We start from the raw sequence: 21,501 nt of genomic DNA, 5'->3' as shown, positions 1-21,501 counted from the left end.
TTATATCGTTCAGGGTTAGGTTGACTCGACCATTATTGAGCTTATTAGTGGTCGGGAGGTCTGTGAGTTGCCTTCTGTGTTGCGAGACATTATGATTTGTTGGTTATGGGCACATATGGTGCGATTCTGTTGGGGTTCATAGTGGAAGTCGAGCGGAAGAATAATTGGGTGTTGCTCAGTGGATGGCGTACCGGTTACGTCCTATTGGGTTTGCATAGTATATGCTACTTGTTTCACCGTGGGTGTAATGATCTACTTTGGTTTCAAGCATCAAATTGTGCGTGGCTGTCGATTTTGAGCATAGTGACTGGAGGTGTTTCATGTATAACAGTGATTGAATAGGATCGCGCATTGTAGCGAGGCCACGTGGAGATATGACCTTTTGGGGTGGATTTAGTGTTCTATTTATATGATGTGAGACGGGGTCTCAGCCTTGTGTTGTGATGGTATTGATGAGCTTGAGGTACAGCTCTTTCGTTTGAGCCATTTTTTTTTATGATTTAAGTATGTTCAGACCGTTTCTTATTGGTGCGTGTATTATGCAAGTTGTGGCTTAGGCCTATATTGAGGTGTCATATCACCAGAGTGGTGTGTTGGATTCGAGGTGATCGTTGGGGTCATTAATGTTACACCCCAAGTTTTCATACGTGAGAGTACGTCGTAAGTCATTGATGTAATCTCGGAAATGAGATTATATTTGGAAGCAAATAAAGTAAGTTAATCATGTTACCTTGGAGGTTGTGTTGTCATTGAGGATTGTTGTGGGCTGTATTTGGATGAAATTACAAGTTGTTATTGCTGTCTAAGGTGAGTATAACAGCCTACTAATTGTGCTTAATCTTTCTTGTATGTTGGTTAAGTTGTTAGGATGATAAACTACAAGATAATACTTGGATTAGCTTAAGTCACTTCTATGGTATTGTATTGCTATTAAGGGTTGTTGTAAAATGAATATAACTTGGATTTTGACTTGAAGTTACTATAGGAGGTATTTATATTGTGTTCTTGCTTGTGCCTAAGGTTATCTTGATATTGATTAAATTAAATGGATGGGCTAGACATGAACTAGTGAATAAAGTTGCTAGTTGGGGATAATTGAAGTTGTGAATTATTTTCGTTGTTATAAATATATGGTATAAGGTTGGAATCATTGATTAATGACTTCATTATCAAGTTAATGATACTTTTATGTTGAAGTAAGAAGTCTATAAGGATTGATAAGGGGTATACGGATTCCAATCGGAGCTTGCCGCTCGTCGTAATGTAGTTGTGACTTGTTGTTGTTATATGGTGTCTTGATATTGATAATTATGTATTGATGGATTGCTCTGGTCATTGTTGTTTGTATATGGTATTGGAGGAGGCCCTTGTTACAAGGGAGATGCTGCCAAAATTTACGTAAACGAGCTACTAGCTTAAGTTATAGACTTAGCCTTTGCTCAGCACTGATTTTGAATCTCCTTATACTATGATAGATTGAGTTGACTTGTTTGAAGAGTTGCTTGGAAGTGATTAAGGACTCAACGGGTTTAAGGTATGTTAAGGCACTTTCTTCTTTCTTTTGGCATGATCTAAAGTGAAATGAATACGCTACTTCATAACGGATCTACTCCTAGCAACTAAGGTTGTCCATGTTGTTCTTTCCTTATAAAATTATTCTAAGCAAGTGTGTATGATCCTTGAATCCTACTAAGGTTCATATTGAGGGTATGGATGTCCATAGTGTTCTTAAGTCACTCCAAAAGGTTTAGAAGGTGATTCCATGAGTCTAGCATGCATTATATATAGTATCTATTTTACTCTACCGAGCCGTTATATAGTCGGCTGGGTACGGCACCTATTGTACAACCACTGATCAGTTGGGTTTACCAAGCTCCACGTGGCCGGGTACGATTCTACCGAACATTATGATGGTCGGGTACGCTTTTATCGAGTCCTCTTTGAGGCCGGGTACGATATGATGATGATGATGTCCACAGAGGCGAATGTTTTAAAAAGTTTATGTATATATATGTATTATGCATTTCATATCAGTAACCCCCAGAGGCACTCAGATGTTACAGGTTGTATCTCCTCTATCTCTCTTTTTACATTACTGTTCTTATTTAAGCTTTCCTGCCTAACATACTCGGTACTTTATTCGTATTGACGTCCCTTTTGCCTGGGGACGCTGCATTTCATGCCCGCAGGTCTCGATTGATAGGTTGATAGTCCTCCTAGTAGGCTATCAGCTCAGCGAAGGTGTTGGTGCACTCCACTTGCTCCGGAGTTGCCTATTTGGTCAGTATGCTTTGGATATGTATTGATTGGTATGGTGGGGCACTGTCCCGACCTTTATGATTTTATGTACTCTTAGAGGCTTGTAGACAGATGTCAGGTGTATGGATAATCGTATGGCCTTGTCGGCCTATGTTTCGAGTTTACTAATGGTCATGTCGGCCTTATAGGCCCATATGTCACATATATTAGTTTGTATATCATGTTGGGTCTTCAATGTTGATTATTCCCTTATGTTTTATTCTTGTTATCTCATGACGGGTTTTCTGGCTCATTTACTCATGATAACATGTTAAGAAAGATATGTTACGTTGGTACTCGATTGAGTAAGGCACCGGGTGCCCGTCGCGGCCCTTCGGTTTGGGTCGTGACAATTAATGAATACGGACAGATTTGGTTTCAGCTTGTTAGAAGGATAATATCGAGGTTCGGCTCAGAAACCTGTTGTGGTATTAGTCAAAAAGGAAGTGGCTTCATGAGTGGTTGATCTGAGAAATGGTTATGGTTTGTTGCGTGTTTCATGTATCGTTGGCAGTATATGAAAGTGTTGGAATAAGACCTTAGTTGATAAGAGGTTTCCTATCGGTATTCGGGTACTGTGGGCAACTGCTGTGAATAGAAGTTATTGTTTCGAGTGTTTGGGTTATGTAGTATATCATATGATTGAGGGTTATTACAGCTGGTTTGGGCCTATTCTGAGTATAGATGTGAGGATCGGATCCTGTGTATGATTTCGGAAAGTGCAATGTGGTTCTATAGTTTATGGACTAGATGGATTGTGAAATTTCAGCTATGTTGTGTTATCGTACCTATGCGAGATAGGGTGACGTGGGATTACCCCCGGGTATATTCTTGGTAAGGTCATTCAACTATTGGTTGGCTTCTAGGATAACTCTAGGTATGCTCGAGGACGAGCATTTGTTTAAGTTGGGGAGGATGTGACGACCCAACCCGTCGTCTCATGAGAACCGCTTCGTTTTTCCCATTTTATGCTTCTTCATGTTTCGTTATCGGTATTCGGTGTGTTAGAGTTAAATCGGATTGGTATTGATAGGAAATGAGACACTTAATCTCTTTAAGGAAGGCTTATTTTGGAAAAGTCAACCGGATGTTGACTATTGAGTTAGAGGGCTCAGATGTGATTTCTGGTGATTCGGTTAGCTTCGGGGGATGATTTGTGACTTAGGAGTGTGACCGGAAGTAATTTTGGAAGTCTGGTGTAGATTTAGGCTTGAATTGGTGAAGTTAGTATTTTGGCGACTTCCGGTTGATAGGTGAGATTTTGATCCGAGGGTCGGAATGGAATTCCGAGAGTTGTTGTAGCTCCATTAAGTGATTTGGGATATGTGTGCAAAATTTCAGGTCATTCGGACGTGATTTGGTTGGGTTTTTGATCGAATGCGTGTTTTGAAAGTTTTAGAAGAACTTAGGCTCGAACTTAAGGTAATTTGATGGTTTTTGGTGTTGTTGATGTGTTTTGATGATTGGAACGAGGTTGAAAAATGTTTTAGGATGCGTTGGTGCTTTTGGTTGAGGTCCCGGGGGCCTCGGGTGTGTTTCGGGTGAGTTTTGAGCGAGTACGGACATCCCGCAACTTAGAAAATGGATGGGGCAGTCATTGGTGCGCGGGGCGCTGCCCTTTTTGCGCTGGGCGCGGTAGCCTAGCGCGGGGGAGCGGTCAAGTGCGCGGTCCGCGCGAAATGAAGACCTGCAGGTCGTCGGTCCAACTTCGGAAGCTCATATCTTTTGATCTACAAGGAATTTTGAAGTGATTCAAAAACGAAAGTTGTAGCCCTTCGTGTCTAGTTTCCAGAAAGATAAAGATATCGCAATTTGGACATCTGTAGCGAAGGTATTGGCCAAAATACTAAAGTCTGTCCCTGCAGAGCAAAACCTGCGCGGCCGCGGACGTTTTTGCGCGGACCGCGGTCATTTTTGTGCGGTAAGCGGTGTCGGAATCCGAGGGGTACTCTATAAATATGAGGTTTTGGGTTTTATTTGATATTTTGACCTAGAGAGCTCGGATGGCGATATTTCGAAGGTTTTTCAAGAAATTCATCGGGGTAAGTGATTTTAACTCAGATTTGGCTAGAATACATGAATCTATCACTGAATTCATCATTTAATTCGTGATTTGATATGGAATTTGGGAAGAAAATTGTGGAACCTTGCAAAAATGTAAAATGATAATTTGAAGGACCAAATGGTATCTGAATTGGATAATTTTGGTATGGTTAGACTCGTGAGGGTATGAGGATTCTGAAAATGTAAATTTTACCCGATTCCGAGATGTGGGCCCGGGGCTCGGGTTTTGCTAATTTCGAGATTTTCGATATTTTTCGAATGTTTTCGCTTGGGCTATGTTCCCTTAGCATATTGTGACCTATTCGTTCTGATTTTGGATAGATTCGACGCGCGTGGAGGCCAATTTGAGAGGCAAGGGCATAGCGAGCTAGAGTTTTGGCCAGTTTGAGGTGAGTAATGATTTTAAATGATGTCCTGAGGGTTTGAAACCCCGGATTTGCACAATGTAGTGCTATACTAAGTTGAGATACACGCTGTGTGACGAGCATGAGGTTCAATGCTTTGGGGATTGGGACTTGGTCCATCCCGAATGATATTTTACTACATTTTTGATTGAGACATACTTTATTGTTGTGAATTGGGCTTGTTGCCATGCTTGGGGCCTTGTGCCGACCTGTAGAACCCTTAGGGGATTTTTGACTAGTTTTCCTCACTTACTTTGTTAAAGAATTTATGACCTCAGTCATGTTTCCAATTGTTTAAGAATGATATGAACCAAATTTTTGAAATGTTAATCATAAATGAGAAGAGATATGAGGGCCGAGATCCCGATCGTACATTATGCCCGAGAGGCTATGTTTCTTAAATAACTGAGAGGGGTCGAGGACCTAATAGTGAGGATATTTTATATGATATGGATCAGGCTGCGCGCCGCAGTAGATATATATATATATTATATACATTATGGATCGGGATGCATGCTGCAACAACTACTTATATGGATCGGGCTGCACGCCACAGCAATTATAAGGCGCTTGGGCTGAAGGAGCCCCTCCGAAGTCTGCACACCCCCAGTGAGCGCAGTCGACTATTATTATCATAGATCGGGTTGTATGCCACAGCGATATGCGGATCAAGCTGCACGCCGCAGCGGTATATATATATATTTTGATTCGGTTATCGTGAGAAGTATATGAATTGACAACTGAGGATAAGAACGAATAAATGAACTGAAATGCTTGAGGAGCTGATTTATACCGATTATATCTATTTTACCTGGTTTAAAGAATTTCACATGATTTCCTTATCCACAGATGTTTAAATGATTTTTACTGTTTTGATATAGAACTGCTTAGTGACTTTACGTGATTTCATACTGTCAGCCATTATTTATTGTTATTACTCACTGAGTCAAAATACTCACATTACTCCCTGCACCATGTGTGCAGATTCAGGTGTAGCAGAGTCCGCACCTGAGCATTGATTCCTTCCAGGCTAGGTAGTGATTTGGAGTTACGAGGTAGTTGTTGACGTCCGCAGCCCCTTGTCTCTCTTATCCTCTATCATTTATGTTTTCTTCAGACTATTGTATCAGATTCCGTACTTTGTAGACCTATAGAAGATTCTATAGTAGCTCATGACTTGTGACACCCCGGTTTGGGCTGTGTCGTGATGGTTCCTGCTGTTATTATCGTTAAATTCCGCAATTTATGAGCATTATATTATATGTTACTACTGTTTATGATGTTTAACTGTTTAAAAGAGGTGTTCTGTTTTGGTCTGGCTGGCCTTGTCTTCACGAGAGGCGCCATCACGACCGGGTTCGGGGATTTGGGTCGTGACAAGTTGTATCAGAGCCTAGGTTACTTAGGTCTCACGAGTCATGAGCAAGTTTAGTAGAGTCTCGTGGATCGGTACGGAGACGTTTGTATTTATCCTCGAGAGGCTGCAGAACCTTTAGGAAAACTTCACATTCTTGGATTCTTATCGTGCGTCCCTGAGTCATCTTGAAAAGAAACTCTTAAAATTCTTTCCACGTGTTTGTACGCGCGCATGAGCGCTCAGTATCAGATGTGCCTTGATGGCTTGTGAATCCCCGATCAAGGGGCGAGATGTAATCCCTGTGAGTTTATGTTGGGCCAGTCTGGAGGATTTAAGGCCGAATTTTTGCCTATGGCTTGAGCACCGAGGTGCTGATTGTGTGAGCAAGTGTTTTGAATTTATATGTTCAGTATTGTCCCTAATAGTGGGAATGACAGTTGGATAGCTATGTGATGAATATGCTAGTACTGCGTGATGTTTCTATATGACTTGGAAGTGTCGAGGAAGATTTGTTGGATGATAGATGGACTACTAGGTGTATGATTTCCATTGTGAGTGGAAGTGTAGTTCCGAGATTATAGGCATGTGAAGAATCTTTTCAAGTCTCCTAGTTGAGAGTGAAGTAAATTTCATGTTGCGGTATGAGTACATACTCAAGAAGATCAAGTGACTGTGTAATGCTTATAGCGGTGGAAGTTATACGAAAAGGTTATATTGAGGCGAAGCAGGTGGGTTATCTCCCGCGAAGTGTGCTGAGGCGGTGTGATCCTTATGTGAATGATAGAAGACCTCATGTGCCAGTGAATTGTAGGTGTTGAAGTTTGAAATTTTGGGGTCGCATAAGAGAGTGAGTTTAACTGTTGCGAGATTGGACGAAGAGTTAAAGGTACTAGATGATTTGTGTTTTCACAAGCTTAAAAACGATTTGAGTTTAATCTCACTACGGTATTAAGGCAGCAGTAGAGTATATGCGTTATGAGTATTGTGTGTTCTGATCTATGACTTCGAGCCAAGTTGGGGAGCTTGCTATTGGTCAGTTGATTATATGGTGGCGTTGCTATGTTGGTTTTGAATTGAGGCATGCTGGCGAGTGGAAATTGAGCCGAAGATGGCACGAGTGAAGGAAAATTTTAATAAAGGTTATATGGTGCTTTATAGATGTGTGAAAGTAATAGGATGTCTTGAGCTATTGTAAAGAATGCTCAACGTATAGAGAAGAAAGATGTTTGATTGTATTGGGATAAGGTCGTATCCTGCAGTGTCAGAGTGTTAATGAGGCACAGGTGGTTTTGTTAGTTGAGCAGGCTAAATGCAAGTTGAATAGAGTGAATGACTCTCGAAAATGGTCCTAATGTGTTCAAGATTCTACATGTAACAATGGGGTATCTTAAAGTAGCATATGTGATTAGGAACCGAGTCTCCATTGGAAGAGGTCAAGACTTGTGGTATTTTTATGTTAATTATGGGATTCTATGTATTAGTATCTAGAAAGTAAAGGTAACGGATTTAGATTCGCAAAAAGTTTTTCGGAGTGAAGTATGTTGGAATGTGGTGTATCTGGAAATAATTGAGAGAGGATTTAGTGGCTTATGGGTCTTAGATGGTGTGATCCTGTGCTTGGGTCTCGTGTGGTAAGCCTGGGTTGAGGAAAATCGTTGGCTGCAAGGACGATGTGGTAGATATGAAGAAAGTGAAAATTGAGGTTCCTATTCCGAGGAAATTGTTATTTCCATCCGCTGAGACGACATTAGGGTTGTTCTTGAACAAAGACAACGGAGTTTGGGGATAAGCAACTTAAATTTTCTGTTAATATATTTCAATGTATTTCATTGTATTCACTGTCTCGTTGTATTCCATGAATGTATTCATATATTTTTTTAATTAATATAATTTATGTATTCAGATGTATATATGTATTTAAATTGTTTTGTTTTGTTGTATTTATCAGCTGGGAAAAATATTCAGCATGTTTTCTATGAAGATTGCTATGTTTTTGGGGTGCTTTTAGGTTGAAAATCTTTTTTATAACTGTAAATACAAATTTTGTGTGTTATAATTAAGTTTGTTGAGTTAAATTAGGAGTCTATTATGTTAATTGATTCAATTCCCATTTAAAAATAGTTGAATAGACCATGAATTGCGCTATTTACGTTATTGTATTCACAAATACATATCGTGAATACAGTCGAATACAGTTGAATACAATAATCTGTCTAGCTGCAATCCCCTGTTTCACGCCGTGAATACAGTCGAATACAAAAATCTATCTAGTTGTAATCCCCTGTTTCATGCCTAGAAATGCTACTGTATTCATGAATACAATAGTGTAAATATATCGAATACACTTTATAAACCCTGAAAACGTAGCTATATGAAGTAATACAGTAATGGTAGTTGCAACTAGCTAATAACCACTAAATCATAGTGGTTTCTGAAAGTTATTCAAATTTTAATAGCCCATGTTTTTTCTCATTAACACGAAATGTCCTTCCGGTCAAAAAATATTACATCTAATAGCCCGGAATGTCTATTTTGTATATTTTTTGTATAGTGACAGTCTATTTTGTATATATTTTTTATAGTGACAATCTATTTTGTATATTTTTTGTATAATTACAGTCTATTTAGTATATTTTTTGTATACTTACAGTCTATTTTGTATATTGACAGTATGGTATATAAATTATACAATGATAGTCTATTTTATATATTTTTTGTATAGTACAGTCTATTTTGTATATATTTTTTATAGTAACAGTCTTTTGTATAGTGGCAGTTTATTGTATATAAATTATATAGCGATTAAATTACTTTATTAGTGTGTACGGTGTGCAAAACAAAAACATGAAAAACAAAATCAAACAATGGAAAAATATCAAATTAAATAAGGTAAAATGAGTTACTACGTACCATAGTGGAGTCACGAATTTAATTATTTCATTATAGCCTTGCATACAAGGTACTAACTAGGAGTGTACATAGGTCGGGTTGGTTCGGATTTTACAATTATCAAACCAAATCAATTGTGTCGGGTTATTAAATCTAAAGACCAAACCAAACCAATAAAACTCAGGGTTTTCATTCTATGTTTTTCTCGGGTTTTCAGTTTATTCGGGTTTTTTCGGGGGGGAGGATTCCGGTAAAAGCTTCGTAGAACAAAACATATAATTGTGCTCAAAATATTCTATAGTCCTAGTAAGATACAACTATATAAAGTATTTTCTAAGAAAATAATACAAAATATGAGATATGTCATGACATTATCCTAAAATATTCAACAATAAAGACAATAAAATTATGTAATATAAATATTGCTAATTAAAAAGTCATAATAAAAATAAACATAATCTAAAAGTACTAAGTCATGCTAAAATAAGTAGACTAATAAGGGAGTATTAATTACATGACTAAACGCTAAAGAAAAAATAAAAATAGGTTATGCATTTTTATCTAAATTATTGCAAAACAAAAACTAGATATTCAATACATCCATATTCGTAGTACTGAGTTGAATGTCTTTTGTCAGCATTAGTATTGATTTGATTTCGATTTGGGCTTTTGTTAGCATTATTTAATTTACTAATGTTAATGGTTATATGTCACGACCCCGGTTTGCCCTCCATGAACCATCATGACGGCACCTAGTCTCTAGGACTAGGTAAGCCTAAATTGCAGAAGATAACCAAACTTGCAGAATAAAACGGTTCAAAAACAAAAATAAAGCAATAATAGTATTAAATGTGCCACTCGACATACACCATACATATATGTCTCAAAACCAATATCTAAATCCAAGATCCGGAACCCCACAAATCACAAGCTGAGATAAATACTACATAGCTCTAACTCCGGAATGTCTAATAAAAACAGAAAGATACAGAAGGGCTAAATACTAAAGCAGGAATAGAAAGGGACTCCTTGGTTTGCGGACGCAGCAGATGTACCTCGGAGTCTCTAAGCAGTCGCCTCCCTCAAAGATGGTAGGCCTGATCAGCGGTACCTAGATCTGCACAAGAAAAACATGCGCAGAAGGGGCATGAGTACACCACAGCGGTACTTAGTAAGTGTCAAACCTAATCTCGGTTGAGTAGTGACGAGGAAGGTCAGGACCCTACTGATTAATAAATAATAAAATAACAGGATAAGATAAACAATATAATTGAGAAGCTACAGTAAAAGTCTATACAGGATAATAAGAGTACAATAACGGAAATAGAATATAAAGGCAAATCACAAGAAAATACCACTCACAACAAGGATAATAGCTGGGGATCTCTTGGTATCCTCAATATATACACTAGGGATCTCTTGGTATCCCGAGGATCTCTTGGTATCCTCAATATATGTCAGGCATATCTTGGTATCCCGAGGATCTCTCAGTATCCTCAATATACGTGCCAAAGATATCTTGGTATCCCGCACCTCAGTCCAGATCATAATTTCGTGCAGGGGATCTCCCGGGGTGCCATCCCGTAGTCCAGAATTAAAAGTACACAGCAGCAACACAAGAGTATTAAATCAAATGCCAACTTCGTGCAAGTAAATAGTTAATTCTAGCCTAACAGGCTTCACGTAATATAATTAAGGCAGTTTAAGCAAATAGGCAGTTAAGTCAACTAAGCATGCTTTTCTAACTAACAACAAGCTAAGTTTGCAAGTAAAATAAAACAGGAAGGAAAGGAACTCAGTTTAAATACTTAAAGTAAAATCGGGTTTTCAACAATTAGCTCAAGTACACACTCGTCACCTCACGTACAAGGCATTTCAATTATCAAATATCATATCCTAAGGGGAAGGTCCCCCACACAAGGTTAGACAAGCCACTTACCTCGAACCAACTCAAAAACAACCTGACACCACGTCTTTGCCACCAGTTCTCGACTCCAAATGGCCCAAATCTATTAAATTCATTTGCATAAAGAAAATAATAGTTCAATTAACTGATTCTACGATTAAATTCTAAGCTAATACACGAAATTGTTTAAAATGACCAAAACATCCCTCGGGTCCACGCCTCAAAATCGGGTAAAAATTATATATTCCAGACACTCATTCACTCACGAGTCTAACCATATAAGAATCTCTCAAATCGGATGTCAAAAACCCAATCAAAACTCAATAATTCGGCCTATGAAGTTTATCAAATTTTCCACCAATATTCGAAATTTAAAGACTAAATTTAAGTTAGGAATCATGGAAATTGATCTAAGTTGGGTAGAGATCACTTACCCAAGTTACCCAGGTGCAAAAGTCTTCAAAATCGCCCCTCCCGGGCTCTCAAATTCAAAAATATGAAAATAGGCTTAAACCCTCGAATTGGGATTTTAAGAAATCTGCCCAGGTATTTGTACATCGCGATAGCAAAAGGGGACCCGCGATCTCGAAGAGTAAAATTTCAGGGCTCCTGAACTGGGCTACGTGAATGCGAGATGGGTCACGCAATCGTGAAGAAGGAAACGGGCGGGCTTACGCGTTCGCGAACAAGGCCACGCAAACGCGAAGGGTAAAAGGCCACTGGGCCATATCTCTACTCTGCGAACGCGAAAGAGGTAATGCGAACGCGAAGGAGGAAGGGACAGGCTTCCGCAATCGCGAACCAAGTCATGTGATCGCGAAGAACAAATTAAACCCCCTCCGAAAATACACTACGCGAACGCGAAGGAAAGGTCGCGAACGCGATGAAGGGAACCAGATACTAGATTTTTCTGCAATTCTATAAGTCTCAAAATGACCCGTTGAGCATTTGAAACACACCCGAGGCCCCCAGAACCTCAACCAAACCTGCCAACCAATCCTAAAATAATATTCAAACTTGTTCCAACCTTCGGAACACTAAAAACAACATCAAAACACCTACTTTTCATCGAATTCAAGCTTAAGAATTCCAAAAACTCTAAAAATAAACTTTCGATCAAAAAATCTATCAAACCTCGTCCGAAAGACCTGAAATTTTGCGCACACATCACATTAAACACAACGGAGCTACTCCAACTTTCGGAATTCCATTCTGAACCTCGGATCAAAATCTCACTATCGAACCGGAAACTTCAAAAATTCAACTTTCGGCATTTCAAGCCTAAATTAGCTACGGGCCTCTAAAACACAATCCGAACACGCTCCTAACCCCGAAATCACCCAACGAAGCTAACGGAACCATTGGATTTCCATTCCGGGGCCGTTTTCATACTGTTCTAACTATGGTCAACTTTCCAACACTTAAGCTCTCATTTAGGGAATAAGTGTCCCAAAACTCTCCGAAACTCAAAACCGAACATCCAGACAATTCAAATTAGCAGAAATAAACTTGGGGAAAGCAGTTAATAGGGGATCGGGGCGTTAATTCTTAAGACGATCGGTCGGGTCGTCACACTATAAAACTTATTGTAACATTCAAAAGTTCTAAGTCCAACCTTGAAATAATATCTCAAAATATAAAATTATGAAATCTTTTAAAAAATATTTATAAATATATCATAATAAGTATATTTATATATTTAATATATCTAAAAAATTTATGTATGTAATGTCGAGTTGGTTTGATTTCGGTTTGACTTTCTTTAGTTACAACCAAACCAAACCAAACCAACTATGGTCATTTTTTTTTTCTAACACCAAACCAAATCAAATCAAATTATAGTTGTTGTTTTTTTCTCGGTTAGACTTGAATTATTGGATTGGTACGGTTTGTCAGTTACCTTTGTACACCCTAGTAATAACATACCAAACTCCTTGAATATGTCCAAAAACTATCACAACAAAATAAATTTTCCATTAAGGGATTGACTTCTTTTCTTCTACTTTCTACAAAGCTAATAATATTATTCGAGAATAATCTTCTAGGCGAGCAACTTGATTAAATTCCTTTCCTTAGTGCCTTTTTACTGTAGTAGATAGGTTTTACAATTTGGGGAAATTGCTTTTCGAGTTGCAACCTGTACTGATAGACTGTTAGTGATTGTGTGATAAGGTGCAACAAGTAAGCGTACTTATATGTATGACCAAACTCAATAATATTTGGCAATTTAAGAAGCAGGTATCTAGGATATTTGCTGCACTTTCAGGCAGGGGTATTTGTCGGTCGGTACGGTACGATATTTAGACATTTTGATTCGGTATTTTCGATATTCAGTTTCTTAAAATTCTATACCAATATCGTACCTAATTAAATTTGGTATGGTTTGGTTTTTCTCCTTTCGGTTTCGGTGTATTCGGTTCAGTAACTTCGGTTTATTCGGTTTGAATACTAACTAGTGTATAGAGCCACACATTCTAATTTTCTTAATTAAAGTACTCAAAAATACAAAACTGAAAATGTTTGTTGACAAAAAATTTGTCCAAAACTAGCAACTATCGACCCAAATAGAGAAAATTGTACATAAAAGAATATTTGATCATTACAAATGTCTTCTTACTTCTTTAGTGAACTTTGAGAATAACGGAAAGTATAATTTTGGATTTTTTATATTTATGCTATAACTATAGTATGTGTTTTGTGTAATATAATATATATTTCGGTACGGTATCGGTATTTGATATTTTATTTTAAAATACCAAATATCATACGTAATACCAATTTCTTAAAAAACTTAACCAAATAACAAAACACCGTATACCAAAATTTTCGATTTTGATATGATAGTTCGGTATTTACCAAATTATGCTCAGCCCTACTTTCAGGTTTTACAATTGCTAGCCATTATTATTATTTTTAGGCGGTAACTTGTATAGGATTATTTTGTGGCCCCTACTTTCAGGTTTTACAATTGCTAGCCATTATTATTATTTTTAGGCTGTAACTTGTATAGGATCATTTTGTGGCTACCCGGTGACATAACTTTTATCCGCGTGGCTAAAAATGAATTTGCTCATTGAAGAAGCAGATATCTAGGAAATTTGGCGCACTTTCAAGTTTTTCAGTTGCTAGCCATTATTATTATTATTAGGCTATGACTTGTATAGGGTCATTTTGTAGCTACCGGGAGACATAACTTTGGCCCGAGTGACTATAAATGAATTTTGCTCATATTTTTTTTATTCTTTGTTGTTTTTAAATTTAAATCATACATAATTTTAATACGAAATTAAATCAAAAGAAGGGGACACAATATATGATAAACATTGGTCATTTTCAAGAGTTAATGTTTTGTTTAATCTTTATTTTTAAGATCTTATTTTTTAAAAAAAGATATACACATTGTTATAGGGTGCAGGCGTATCCTAAAACTAGTATTATAAAAAAGGTAAAGTTAACGTTATGAAGCAAAACCTCAAAAGTCTCTACAATTATCCCTAATTTCTTTAATCAATTTCTCAGCCACATAATTATTGGGACCAACGAGTACATCTAAGAGCATCCATACAACAATAGCACGCAGATGCTTAAGAAATGACCAAATGGTTACTGAGGATAGTTATCACCAAATTAAAATGCACATGCTACTGGACATGTCTTCACTGTTTACCTAAAAGAAGAGAATACTGAGAAATTAAAATCCACAAGAAATAGTAGGTGCTGCTAATCAGATCCCCAAGGAATTCAAATTGTAACATCTATAACAATACCAAGCATATCAAGTTTCAACAAGCAAAAAACTCTTAAGAAATTAAAATCCACATGCAATAGCTGTGGTGCTACTCAGATCCACTTTCATTTCCATGAGACTATAGTGCTAAACGAAAACAGAAATGAGAAAACAGCATAACCCAAAACTGCCTTGTAAATTCTGTTCCGATGTCAACCTCTCAACGATTGGCCTTGGCAACTCTTTCAATCTCATCCTTCTTCTTAATGGCATAGCTGCAGAAACAAAAATCATTCACAGGAGTAAGTAATAAAGTCGTACATATCCAAAGAAACTGAGTTGGAAAGAAAGCTGAACCAATCAAGTATACACTCAAAATCTCAAGCCTTTTTACCTATTTGAAGAACCCTTGGCAGCATTGATGAGTTCATCTGCAAGGCACTCAGCTATGGTCTTGATGTTCCTGAAAGCACTCTCACGTGCACCAGTTGTCAGCAAATAAATTGCCTGGTTAACACGGCGAAGTGGAGAAATATCAACAGCCTGACGCCTCACAACACCAGCTGAACCAATACGAGTTGCATCTTCCCTTGGCCCACTAATATGATCAAATGGAGAAGACAAAGCTATCAGTGAGACAGATGTATCAGTAGGGTATTTGAACAATATTTGGTTGAAGTTGGAAAAAAAAATATTTGAAGTTGAAGTTGAAAAAGAGTATTCGAAAGTTGAAGTTGTATTTAAGACATGAACTACACCTAGAAAAGATGTTTAAGAAAGTTGAAGATTTGTGAGTAAATTCATTATTTTATTTGAGATACTCCTCAAACTAGTGTTTAAAATCATCCAGCAGCATTTGGGATACTCAAATGTCAGTATTTGTAAATATAGAACGGCCAAACCAATATCTGAAAATACTCAAGCATTTGACAATGGGCCCACTGTTAACCCCATTAAAAATAAAACAAAAATAAAAGATTGAAGAATATGTGAATGAATTAAGCGCCAATCATCAGTGTGCACCTGTTAATGACGGCATCAACAATGACTTGAATTGGGTTCTGATCAGTCAACAAATGAATGATCTCCATGGCATGTTTGATGATGCGGACAGCCATTAGCTTCTTTCCGTTGTTCCGTCCATGCATCATAAGAGAGTTGGTGAGCCTCTCAACAATTGGGCACTGGGCCTTCCTGAAACGCTTAGCCTGGTATCTACCAGCTGTGTGTGGCATATAAACTGGATGCTTGGAAGCAGTTGCTGTGATGTAATCCTCAACAGAGATGTCATTGATCTTCACCAAAAAGTGAGATCATAGTTAAGGAAAAATCTTTCAAATTGCATTTAAGATAAGTTTCAGCCTCACTAATAGAGGAACTTAAGAATAATACTCAATTAAAAAAGGCAGAAACAGAAGTAACAATCACCTTAGTATTTAGTTAGCCCACTTAATTTTCTCACCCTCTCTAGCTCTCTCCAGAGTCTGCATTAAACCCAATGTTCTCCACTCCAGAATGTTATTGAGAAAGAATTACACTTTTACTGAGTAGCAACAGCTTTTCCTTCTATTTCAGGGAATAACCAGCTAAAAAATATAGCCCATAATATTTGCCCTCCTAATACCTCTCCCCACCGAATTAGCTTATTTGGCTATCTGGCCCCAGTCTATAGGAGTGCAACATTCTAAAAGGAACATGTAAACTTAAAATCACATAGAAGTAGTCTCAAAAGTCCTATAATCTCTTGGATTCAATGCAAACTAGTGAAAATATGGCAGTGGAAGATAAAATCTATTAGAAGATACCAATTTGCTAAAGTCAAGTCTTAGTCATGTTAGTAAGTTCACTATAAGTCCAATGATCCTTAGGAATCTCTTAGTCCTGCTAGATATAAAATGTGGAGCAACTTAGATAGCGAGAGTTCATATAGCCAGCCCAACTTGCTTGGGATTCAAGTCTAGTTGTTTGTTGCTGCATCTGGGAGATTACTATCCTACTGCAAGTCTTTTTTTATCCTGGCCCTATAAGTTGAAAAATCAGTTTTCTGTTTTCCGTTTATGGAAAGTCAATGTAACAAATTATCAAGCTAGATTAGTTTATTCTTCAAATTTCAAAGTTTTGGTACTCAAGCTCTATAAGCAGCAATTTTCCGTGTATGATAAGAAGACAAAAAGTACATTCAGCTTGGATCTAGGTGACTTTTCAAATTTCAAAATTTAGATATTCAGGTGCTACAAGCTGTAATTTTCCCTGTGCAAATACAATGAAATAAAACGTGCAAAGGAAAGAGTTATTAGCAGATATAGACATGTCGCTGTGAGGAAAATGAGCTTTATTTAGGTACCTGGACATCGTCGTAGGTCCAGCGATTGAAAAGCATAACATCGCTGTGAATCTTATTCTCTGCGGTTACGTCTACTGGGGCGGCTACTACACCTGCGTCCATTTTTTCTTCACCTGCTGCACAAATTTAACAGTTAGAACAATGCATTTCGCAGTATTTTTGTGTTTGTATATACAGATAGAAGGAGGGAGCCGCTCACCTTACGCCTTACGGGAGGAGTCTTTCCTGCTGCTGTTGTATCAGAGAGTGGAATGTGTTAAAGCCCTAGAAACTTTATAGTAGGGTTTCGGGGAAGGGGGCAAGGCTGTAATGTGATAGTTCGGCCCAATATATATTGGGCTTTCTACTCTGCTATGTCTTGGATCCGACTTTGTCGTCCAGCCCAAATCCAATTACTGCAAGTCGATTTTTTATGGAATTTTACCTAGCTATACTATTCCATATTAGAAATCTATTTAGCACTTTTCTTTATATTCCTTAAAAATTACATTGTGTATTTATATTTACTATTTGTATACAAAATCATGATAAAAGAAAGATTTCTTAAATTTAAAGATTAAACTGTAACCCCCACCCACCCACCCAATTCTCCGCATCATTCAGCTTCAGCTTTCTAAAAGTCTAAATCCTCTAAAGTAATTGTAAGATGATGAATTATTCCTTTTATCCTAGCATTTATTTTCTGTTGAAGTGGTCCACTTGATTTATATTTTATACATTAACAAAATTCAAATGCATCCCTCTTCTTATATAACTCGTTCAACTCTACATTCTTGCTTTATATGATTTTTTTTATAGAAATCTTCCCAAATTGCTATCTCTTCACTAAAATCTTATGGGTGTGAACTTCCATTTGCAGATGCTCTTCACTGGTAGGTAAAAAATTTAAATTATATGATAATTGTATCATGTTTGTTTTAGAATTATATAACAATTGTATCAGAATTGTATGTGACTTGTATATGATACATCAATACCAAAAACAATACTTGATACAATATTAATACAATTATAATATGATGTTATATTACAATTTTTAGTGTAGTGATTAAAACTTGAAGAAGATTAAGATCATAATTGTATCAGAATTTTTCAGAAATGCATTGCGATTGTATTATAATTGTATTTGTATCATAATTATTGCAAGAATTGTACTATAAATGTATATTTATTATATATTTAAATTAAAGGATTAAACTGTACCCCCCCCCCCCAATTCTCCATATCATTCAGCTTAATTATCCTCTATAATCATAATTTTTTTCCTTCAAAAAGTCTTAAAACGTGTACTATTTACCAAAAGTACAGCCTATAGCTTTATACCAAATAATCATAGTATCTCACAATTGCAAACTTGTTTATTGCTTCAGCTTTCTAAAAGTCTAAGTCCTCTAAAGTAATTGTAAGATGATGGATTATTCCTTTTATCCTAGCATTTATTTTCTGTTGAAGTGGTCCACTTGATTTATATTTTATACATTAACAGAATTCAAATGGATCCAAAAAAATTTAAATTATATGATAATTGTATCAGGTTTGTTTTAGAATTATATAACAATTGTATCAAAATTGTATGTGACTTGGATATGATACATCAATACCAAAAACAATACTTGATACAATATTAATACAATTATAATATGATGTTATATTACAATTTTTAGTGTAGTGATTAAAACTTGAAGAAGATTAAGATCATAATTGTATCAAAAAATTTCAGAAATGCATTGCGATTGTATTATAATTGTATTTGTATCATAACTATTGCAAGAATTGTACTATAAATGTATGATAATTGTATATTATTACGATCAGTTGTAAGTTCCAGTATTTTAAAAGGCGTTTTCAGGCCGAGCCCAGGGGCAAGCCCTAGGGCGAGGCGCACCAAAAAACATCCTGAGGCGATGGTGTGGGAAGAAAGTCTCAAGAGTGTACGCCCAACAATCGGGGCGTACGCCCGAGTGTTTGAGGTGCGTTTTTTTAGTGAGGCGTAAGCCTCAAAGACTTTCTCAAAATTAAAACAAAATTTATTGGATAAATCCTTTATATAATGCCCAAATTCTCAAAAGTTTTAAAAAGAAACTGAAATGTATTAAATTTAAAAGTCAAGACCTTTTTAATTGATTGAGTCCTAATTCATGGTCTTTTCTAATTTTTTATTTTGTTTGTTAGTCTGCTAATATCTCCCAAAAGCAATAAATATTCAATTTTTTTTTTTACAAATACAAAGAGAACTCCATTCTCCTTCATAGCAAGAAGTTCAAAGTTCAAATTGCAAGTAAATTAGTCATCCTTTTTGTTCCTCCATGTAGAAATCTTTATTCTTTTCGACTCAAGTTACTTGTGCTTCTAAGTAGCGTATAATAGATTGTTTTGAATAGTTTTCATGGGGATGGAGCATACATACATATATATATATATACTTGTTTATAAATAGTTACTATAATTATTTTATTTTATAAAATATTAAAAATTAAAAACCTATGGGGCTTACGCTCCATGTAAGCCCCGCTGAGGCATATGTAAAATATTTCGCCTTACGCCCACGCCTTTTAAAATACTGGTAAGTTCGTGACCAATTTCATAGTTTGTATCACAAATATATGATAATTGTATATTAATTTATTAGTATTATATCAGGTATGCTTCTCGGTATTAATGTGATAGGTACAAGTTAGTACAATTATATTTTTAGGCATTGATGTATTTGATACAATTCAAATACAATTATAATACAATTATCATACAATTCATGTTATATGTGTTTATCGGACAGGTTGGACCGAGTTGGTCACGAAAAAAATAGCACGAACGGACAGTGGGTCTGGCTGGTTAGTGGGATGGTGTTTCGGGCTAGTAATCGATTGGGAAAATTCAGAATCTATTGGGCCCATCCATGTTTGAGCTTATCCGGTTCGAACCGAGCCGAGTTTATATATATATTTTGGTTTATTATGTTTTTTTATTCAATGTAATTGATACTTAAGTGTTTGCAAACTTTTAAATAATAAAATAAGTATTTTAAGACATAAAATTAAACTTTTAAATTTATTAAATTTGAAATTTGAATTTTAAAATTTGAAAATTGAAATTAAGTGGCTACATACAATTATTTAATAAGACCAATATATAAGGATCAAACTTCAGATGCATTCATTTCATATTTTCATTGCATAATAATACTTCAAATTAATTTACAAGTTTTATTTTGATTTTCTTATTTTTGAACTTGCAAATTAAAAGTTTACAACAATAATAAAAAATAAGAAAAGGTACATCACAAGTTTTTGCATCATTTTTGTAAGATCTTCCATGTCAACTTGAGGTTCTTGATTTTCGGCGTTTCTTGAATCGGAACCATAAACTATTATATATCCAATTTCTTGGTCCTTTGGTTCATCTACCTCTTCACGCCCTTGATTTCACCGTTTTTTCTGATCCTATCTAATTGTAACGACACTACGGTTGTTTATAATCGTGAGTAGCTCCGTATGATGTATTTTGACTTATGTGAATCGTTAGTTTTGATTTTCAGGTTATTCACGACAAACTTGGAAGAATGATTCTCAACTAGGGAGCTTTAAATTTGAAGAGAGTTGACCGAGATTGGACTTTTTGATATCAGAGTCGGATTTTAGTTACGAAGTTGGAGCACCCGTAATGTCAAATATGACTTGTGTGAAAAATTTAAGGTCAATCGGACGTGATTTGATAGGTTTCGGCATCGGTTGTGTAAGTTTGAAGTTTTAAGTTCATTGATTTTTGGATTGAAGTGTGATTCGTCGTTTCGATGTTGTTATGTGTGTTGTGAGGCCTTGAGTAAGTCCGTGTTATGATATGGGACTTTTTGGTATGTTTGGACGTGGTCCCGAGGGGTTCGGGTGGGTTTCGGATATATTTGAGTTGTGTTGCGCTCGTTTTTTTTAATGTTTCGACGTTGTTTTTTCAAACATAAATGGTACTACATTAATCAAATGAGCTTCAATTTCTGTTTTTATTGAAACATTAGATCCTTATCGTAACTATAGAACTATAGCAAAAAGAATCGTCGAATTTGGATATCGTATAAGGAGTTTATGGTCATTTTACTAAGAATTGGGTTGCCAGATTAATTACGAATTTGCCACTGACTTTGTATTTAAAAATCTGCTCTATTTCCAACTATTGAAACCAACATATCTCCTTCAATATAAGGTCAAATGGAGTGATTCAAGATCCTAACTTGACTAGAATTTCACAAGGAATCCAATGGAGTTATCAAAAGCGAGTTTCGAGATCATTTGGCTCAAGAAACGAGGCAGAACAATGTTAAAACGAAGGTTTTGTTCACTTAACATATTTTGAGTTGGGGAGCTCGGAATTGGGCAATTTTTACTTTATGAATTGGGGTAATTGTTCTCTACTCGATTTTAGTTATACTCCATGAATCTATCATCGATTTTAGCTTTTGGTTGATAAATTTTAAAGAGGAAATTTGGGGTTTTGGCCTAAAGTTTCATAATATAAATTTTT

The 21,501-nt window shown here is 36.3% G+C and overlaps 1 protein-coding gene across 2 annotated transcripts; it reads right to left on the bottom strand.

The window, feature by feature from the left end:
* Nucleotides 1–14,655: 14,655 nt before the first annotated feature.
* LOC104215863 (small ribosomal subunit protein uS7-like) lies at nucleotides 14,656–17,289 on the bottom strand. 2 transcript variants are annotated; one of them, XM_070162316.1, is made up of 5 exons: nucleotides 17,189–17,289; nucleotides 16,990–17,102; nucleotides 15,669–15,940; nucleotides 15,040–15,243; nucleotides 14,656–14,920 (listed from the first exon to the last, which is right to left on the bottom strand). In XM_070162316.1, exons 2-5 carry the CDS (start codon nucleotides 17,089–17,091, stop codon nucleotides 14,866–14,868), a joined length of 633 nt encoding a protein of 210 aa, XP_070018417.1. In that variant the 5' UTR covers nucleotides 17,092–17,102; nucleotides 17,189–17,289; the 3' UTR covers nucleotides 14,656–14,865. The 2 variants fall into 2 exon arrangements, with proteins under 2 accessions (XP_070018417.1, XP_070018416.1); XM_070162315.1 differs by having other exon boundaries at nucleotides 16,990–17,105; nucleotides 17,189–17,279.
* Nucleotides 17,290–21,501: the final 4,212 nt, after the last annotated feature.

This window comes from Nicotiana sylvestris, chromosome 11 (genome assembly GCF_000393655.2).
Source record: "Nicotiana sylvestris chromosome 11, ASM39365v2, whole genome shotgun sequence".
Taxonomy (NCBI): Eukaryota; Viridiplantae; Streptophyta; class Magnoliopsida; order Solanales; family Solanaceae; genus Nicotiana; species Nicotiana sylvestris.
Note: the sequence above shows the minus strand (reverse complement) of the source record. Positions and strands in the feature narration are given on the sequence as shown.

Bases quoted from the DNA above. Each gene is read 5' to 3' on its own strand.
- LOC104215863 (XM_070162316.1), bottom strand. From the start codon at position 17,091: ATGGACGCAGGTGTAGTAGCCGCCCCAGTAGACGTAACCGCAGAGAAT. The intron at 15,244-15,668 runs GTGCACACTGAT...TGATCATATTAG, and splicing joins GTTGATGCCGTCATTAACAG to TGGGCCAAGGGAAGATGCAA. The intron at 14,921-15,039 runs GTAAAAAGGCTT...TTGTTTCTGCAG, and splicing joins GCCAAGGGTTCTTCAAATAG to CTATGCCATTAAGAAGAAGG.